Source organism: Aegilops tauschii, chromosome 2 (assembly GCF_002575655.3).
Source record: "Aegilops tauschii subsp. strangulata cultivar AL8/78 chromosome 2, Aet v6.0, whole genome shotgun sequence".
Lineage (NCBI taxonomy): Eukaryota > Viridiplantae > Streptophyta > Magnoliopsida > Poales > Poaceae > Aegilops > Aegilops tauschii.
In genome coordinates, this window is record NC_053036.3 from 501,664,856 (window position 1) to 501,672,042 (window position 7,187).

The 7,187-nt window shown below is 43.0% G+C and overlaps 1 protein-coding gene across 2 annotated transcripts; it reads left to right on the forward strand.

Annotated features, from left to right (window-relative positions):
- Positions 1 to 1,305: 1,305 nt before the first annotated feature.
- Positions 1,306 to 6,850, forward strand: LOC109767327 (uncharacterized). 2 transcript variants are annotated; one of them, XM_073508920.1, is made up of 7 exons: positions 1,306 to 1,937; positions 2,514 to 3,080; positions 3,455 to 4,897; positions 4,979 to 5,306; positions 5,732 to 5,987; positions 6,282 to 6,498; positions 6,593 to 6,850. In XM_073508920.1, exons 2-7 carry the CDS (start codon positions 2,973 to 2,975, stop codon positions 6,617 to 6,619), a joined length of 2,379 nt encoding a protein of 792 aa, XP_073365021.1. In that variant the 5' UTR covers positions 1,306 to 1,937; positions 2,514 to 2,972; the 3' UTR covers positions 6,620 to 6,850. The 2 variants fall into 2 exon arrangements, with proteins under 2 accessions (XP_073365021.1, XP_045089505.2); XM_045233570.2 differs by having other exon boundaries at positions 1,306 to 3,080.
- Positions 6,851 to 7,187: the final 337 nt, after the last annotated feature.

Genomic DNA, 7,187 nt, shown 5'->3' on the forward strand with positions numbered 1-7,187 from the left:
CGAGTCTGACGTGGCGGGCGCGCCCGGGCGCCCTCATATCAGCCCCATATTTTGGCTGGATATGGGGATGCCTGTCAGTCCGGGCGTTTGAGGGCCCTTTGAGAAGCCCGTCTGAGTCAAAAAATCGTGACCGGGCAGTGACCGGACGGCCCACTAGGGCGTATGAGGCGGGTTTGTGAGGTCCGGTTGTAGATGCTCTTATACGTACCCAAAATCACCAAGAAAAAAACATACGCATGCATGCAACAAATACAAGCCAAATCAAATATAGACCCATCGTATTTTAAGTGAAAATAACAATTTCACTAGAAAAATGAGCTATATATATATATATACCCCGAAAGAAAATGTATCATCGGCTCTACATTCGAAAGACAACGATACGTAATCATCTTGTTTACACGTGACCGTGTTTGGTGTAGACGTGAACACATCTCTCCCGGCGGTACCCCCGCTACTAGATCTTGCGTTCGGTTTCAAGCCTGCAGCATCGCGGCGTATCCGGGAGAACTTGCGTTCGATTTGCCACTTTTTACTGCTGCTGCATGCGCCCATCGGGAAGTGAGACAGCTCACGCACACGCCCAGTCTCGCACCTGCATTTACTGTACTTCGCACTCCGGAATCCCCACCGCCTATATCAAGTTATCAACCTAGTAGGCACATTTACTGTACTACTCCTACTTTTAACCTTGGAAATTCCAACCGACATCATATACTCTCGCAGTCTCCCTACACGCGCCTGCGGTCTTCATGGGCGTAGTAGCCAGCAAGGGTCCGAGTCCGAGCGAGGAGAGCGGCACCAGCGCCATGAGCGACAGCCGCGAGGAGCTCCACAGCGCAGAGCACGACAGGATGGATGCTGAGGAGGAGGCCGGGACGAAGAGGGCGGCCGTCCGTAGCTACTGGGCGGAGGTGAAGAAGGACGACAAGGCGCTCAGCAGGTTTGCCCTCGGCTACCTGGAGCACAAGATTTTCTCCTGGACCGTCCAAGATATCTTCAACAAGAACCTCCTCAGGCAGCAGGTGAGCGTACGATCGAACGATATATTTTGAGTTCTCTCCTTGTTTGCTTGTAGTAATATATAAGCTGCATGCATCTTTATGGACCCGCGTTACTACAACTCGGTCACTATGATCTCACTTAATATATAAGCTGCATGCATCTTTATGGACCCGCATCTTTATGTAGTAAGTAGTACTTCCTCCGTCTCAAAATTCTTATCTTGGATTTTCCTAGATACGGATATATCTAATACTAAAACGTGACTTGATACATCCGTATTTAGACAAATCTAAGACAAATTTTTTGAGACGGAGGAAGTATTTTCGTTCTTTCGGGCTCGATTGATCTTGTTATCTCTCTCAAAGAAACAAAGATTCATCTTGTTATCCCTCCGGCTGGTACTCCTTTATTATATAGTAAGTGAAACTAAAAAAATTTGTTTGCCTAAAATGAATGCTGTGAAAATATTATTCACTTTGACAATAAGTATCTTCATGAATTTTTAGATGGACTCCAGCAGGGTTTTTGAGTGCCCATAAAATTTGTATGACTAATTATATTATAGAATTTCTCCCAAAAATGCATTATAAAGTTATAAAAAATCGTATTAAAAATTTAAGCATATAATTTCGCCTTTGGCAAAGGAACATATTACGTCGATGTTTTAGAGGAGTGATTTTTTTGAGACAATTTCAGAGGAGTGATGAAAATGATGTATTCTGCAAAAGCCCAATATTAGTCTCTGCGGTGAAGGCCTGTCCGGCCGCTCGACAATGGCCCATTCTGTGTTACTCGTTGCGCTCAAAAAAAAAAAAAAAACTCGTTGCCCAGGTTGATGATGGTGGCTCCAGCTCCTCCAATGGAGGCCGCGCCGCTACGCTGCCCGCACTGGAGTGAGGCCCCGTCCGTCGACGGTGCTCCTTGCTCGCTGAGTCAGTATATTCATTCGGCCTTCGCCCCTCTGTCATCTCTATTATCTGCTCAGCTGTGCGTTATGTGCGGTGACCACAGCTTGTATGCTAGGTGCTCGTTGTTTTGCCAAGCAGAAAGCCCCCCCTTGAATGAGAGCAGGTTTCAACCGAATCGCAATTTTTCTGTAAAATCCACAGCAGGTAACTGAATAAACCACACGCATGGCAGGACTCAACCTGTTTTTCTGGAACATATCACTGTGACTTAGGTACAGTATCGATTATATTCTTTGTGTACTTGGTATGTTTGCTCATTTTAGTTGTCTTGGTAGTTTTTTTGTTCTGGTACTCGTTTCAGTGCTGAATCCTGATTTATTATCCGACAAAACAAAAGAATCCTTATTTCTTAACAGAATTATGTTCTTAGTTATGCCGCGGTTACAGCAAAACCAAAAAGAATCCTGATCATGGTTTGTGTCCTATTTCGTGGATCTCATCCAAATTGTCTACTGCATTGTTCTTCTCCTACTGATCACCGACTGTTCTTAGAATTTACTTCAACGGGAACTGATCAAGCTATGTGGACATTCATCGCAGGTCAAGAGGATACCGGATACCTTCACATCAAAAATCACTTACTTGAACTCATTCACATGCCCTCTCATTGAAGAAGTACATGCTGATGTGTTTTCGGCGTTGGATGATTATGCTCAGTCGAACTTTATAAAAATAATCTGGGTGGAGAAGCTTGATGACGAGAAATCAATATTCTGTTTTGAGGTTGCTGAGCCATCAAAGGATCCGAAGTCAAGGGAGACATACGATCCCAAAGGAGGGGACATAATAGTTGTTTCCTTGCGGAAACCACAGCATGTGTCTGATTTGATACAAAATAAGGCATCTTATGTTTTAGGTTCAGTTCTAAAATGTGGAGACATAGATGGAGATTTCCCACCCAATTGTTGCATTGTTCGGTTTTCAGCTGCTATTCCTATTGAAGTAGATCCAGAAACAAAATTACCCGTGGAGCCATCATTTGCTGTGTTTCTCATAAATATGAAAACATACGATCGGATCTGGAAGTGCCTTCGTATGGAAGTAGAACATCAGAACAGAAGCAGTAGTACTGGCATCATCGATCTGGTGTGGCAATACAAGCGAAGGGTATGCCAGATGTTTACATGCAAAATTAAGTTTAGGTCCTTTTTGATAGCTTACTATGCCTGGCATCAACATATATATATGTGTTATATAGGACATAGAAATTAGTACCTACTACAAGGACAGGCACGTACTCTTGCTGTCTGATTATTCTTTGGCAACCTGTGGCTCTCCATGCGAGATTTCCTCTGTTTTAACATTACTTCTGCAGTTCTGCTAATGTTTCTACTTTGCATCATGATCACATTGAACCTGTCAGTAGTGTTAATCATATCCTTCTGAATCTGGAATGAGATAATTCCCATACGTACTTTTACAATCTATGATTATAAACATTACTCTAGATCCTTGATTTACTTGCCCATTTCCCCTTGAAGGTACTGGATGATAGCTTGTCATGCTCTCAGATATCTCAATACTTCGCTCGTAGATCAATTGATGGTCTTGGCCTTGAGCAGTTCAACCTAAATGACTCACAGCTGAATGCAGTAGCAGACTGTGTCTCGGTAATGGAGAACCACTCGCCTTCCCTAAAACTCATATGGGGCCCCCCTGGTACAGGTAAAACTAAAACGATCAGCACTATCCTGTGGGCAATGCTCATCAAGGGACTAAAGACACTTACCTGTGCACCAACCAATACTGCTGTACTGGAAGTCGCATCACGAATTGTCAGGCTTGTTGGAGAGGCTCCAGATGGTAGCCCCTGCTTTCTGAATATCGTCCTGTTTGGAAATAAAGAGAGGATGAAAATAGATGATAATCATGATCTTTCCATGGTATTCCTTGACTCGCGTGCGGAGCGGTTGTTGCCATGTTTCGTACCACACACTGGTTGGAGGCAATGCTTGTCTTCACTGATAGATCTTCTTGAGAATCCTGTGACCAAGTACAAGTTGCACATTCAGGATATTGTTGAAAAGATGAAGATGGAAAAGGAGATGCCCAAAAAGGATGGGGACAAACCCCTCGTGGGCAAGGACAGGAATTCTTTGCCCTCACGGTATCCTTTACGGTCCAATCCCAACTCCAAAGATCATCTTGTTGCACCTCTCTCAGTGTTTCGCAAGATAACCCATAACAGGCCTGAGGATGAGAAAGAAGAGTGCCATAATGAAGGATGGCATGACTCTGACGCTATGGTGGAAGCATTAAGAGCACTGCCATTCAAGGATTATTTGAAAGATAACTACAACAAACTTTCTAAGGATTTGTGCTATTGCATCGAGATACTTTATAATGATCATCCAAGAAATTCAGAAACAGGACAGAGCTTTCAGTGTATGTTGGAAGTGCTTGAATTGATAAGAATTCTCCATGCTTTGATAAATTATGACAGGGATACTGATGATATATGCTCAGATGAACTTCTTGAGGGCAAGGTAGAAGAGGAATGTAACCCTGTGTCCTGGCCTCAGCAGTTAAACTCTGTGCGGACTAACAGATGCAATAAATCCAGGTTTAAGCTGGCCAGATCCCTGTGTGTGCAAGAATTAAGATACCTTCGCAAAAACTTAGAGCTTCCAAATTATTACAGCACGAGGCAAATTCAACTGTATCTGCTGCAGAGAACAAAATGCATTCTCTGTACAGTTTCCAGCTCTTTCAGGTTGTATGGTGTGCCCATGGACAATTCTACTTCTGATACTGGCAAATTGCTCAAGAAGCCTGAAAAGCCAAATCTTCTGGACCTGCTGATTGTTGACGAGGCTGCACAGCTCAAAGAGTGTGAGACTTTAATTCCCTTGCTGCTGCCTGGCATAAAGCAGGCTGTTTTTATCGGAGACGAATATCAGTTACCTGCTCTGGTGAAAAGCAAAGTAAGCTATATGTGTTGACTATTATTTTCTTTCATTTTTCGTTTTGGAAGCGATGTATTGACATGTAATGTGATTCTGTAGATATCTGACAATGCTAAATTCGGGCGAAGTGTTTTTGAGAGGTTAAGTATGCTGGGATACAGTAAGCACCTTCTCAATGTGCAATACAGGATGCATCCGAAAATAAGCAAGTTTCCACTTGTTACATTTTACGATGGCAAGATATCTGATGGTCCTAATGTCACTAGTGAGAGCTATGAAAAGAGGTTTTTAGCAAGCAAAATCTTTGGGTCATACTCATTCATAAATGTAGATGGGGGACACGAAACAACTGAGAAGCACGGGCGTAGCCTGAGAAACACAATTGAAGCTGCTGCAGTATCACGGATAGTGCAGAGGTTGTTTAAAGGTAACCATCAGTATTAATTCTTTAACTGTGCTACTAATTTTCAATAATAACCTCCCTTAAGAAACATATAAGTGGTTGTGTTTTGGTTCGTCACATGGATTAAAGAAGTCATGAAACCAAGAGATTGCTTGAGGGAAATGACCATGCTATCCATGGTATTAATGTGCTGGGCATAAGAGATAAGTTAGTATGGATTTGCTTTCATACATGATGTAGAGAGGGGGAAGATATATGTGTGCAAAACAGAAAATGTCACTAAATTTGCATGCAAGCAATTTTTCTTTTTTTTGCATGCAAGCCAACATGTGCAGTATTTTTGAACGGAAGGAGTAACAAGTATACAATCTGAAGTTCTGAACCACTAGGAGCTTATCCTTATCTGACTGCAGGTATAATATTTCTTCTTTTACTTCTCTTAATTGCAGAGTCAGTCTCTACTGGAATCAAAATCTCTGTTGGCGTTGTGTCCCCATATAATGCTCAAGTTAGAGCAATTCATGAAAAACTTGGGAAATCCTACAATATGCATGACGGTTTCTCTGTAAAAGTGAAATCTGTGGATGGTTTCCAACGCGCAGAGGAAGACGTCATTATCATATCAACAGTGAGGAGCAATAAAGCTGGTTCTGTTGGATTTCTCACGAACATGCAGAGGACCAATGTGGCTCTGACAAGGGCTAAGTAAGTGTTTCGGTTGCTCGATTCCAGGCTACATACAAAAATGGTTTGAAAATTATGTACTCTTTGCGGCCTTCCAACTTTTTTAACTTTGTCAGTTAATGCTTTTACAATATGGTAGTATTAACTATGAAACTATAATTGTGAGATTTAAGAATATGAATCCAACGGTATCACTTCTATGTCACAGAACTTCCATTTGTTGGAGTAACCTTGGTTGGAAACAGCATAGTTTGAATGAAATTCAAAGGCGTCTTTAAGAATCATCAGGAGTAACTTATTTTCTGTTGTTGTCAGGCACTGTCTATGGATAGTAGGAAACGGGACGACTTTGTCCAACAGCAAGTCTGTTTGGCAGAAGATAGTCAAGGATGCGCGTGACCGAGGCTGCTATTTTGATGCCAGTGAAGACAAAGATCTGTCAAACGCGGTAGTCAAGGCCATCATCGAGTTTGATGATGCGGAGAATTTAGTGAGAATGGACTCGCTGCATATAAGCAAGCCAAGGTTTCAGGTATTGCCAAAAAGCCTACTCAAAATCTGTACTGAGTAGACAAAAACAGTTGATGGCTAGTGTGAACTAATGTTTTTCGGTGTTTCATATGCAGCAATCAAGGCCCAAATACCGTGCATGAGATATCAGCAACTGAAGAAACCTCCACCTGCGTTAGTTAGTAAGGGATGGCTGCTGTCGTGAGATGCCCCGTATTTTGTTGAACCTATGTAGTAGTGCTAGATTGATGCACGTTTGAACGTAGTCGATGTTACGCAAGCTCTGCTGTCGGGAAGACTGAAGATTCTTGTACGTATCTCCCTTGCCTGCCGAATCGTCTTTGTTTGGCGGCTGTTGGGAGCTCGTTTTGTCCTGCCCTCTCTTGTGTCTGCGCGAGCATGCCGTCCTGTTTTGCTGGCTCCGCTTCAACCCAGCCGTAGTAACCAGGTTATTCATCGTAGCAGAACGCGCACAACACACGCGGCAAAATTAAGGAGTGAGCAGTCACTGAGCGTGTTCGCTGGTGTTTGAGGGGGCTGGATTTGCTGTCCGCGGCTGTAGATACTCTTAGGGCATCTTCAACGTTGATCCGCAAATTTGCTTTGGCATCCATCCGTGGATTGGGGGTTCACAGACACGGATGCGGGAGGCGGCCATCCAACGCTGCACACATACATTTCAAACATTGGTTAAGTAAATAAGACGAAATT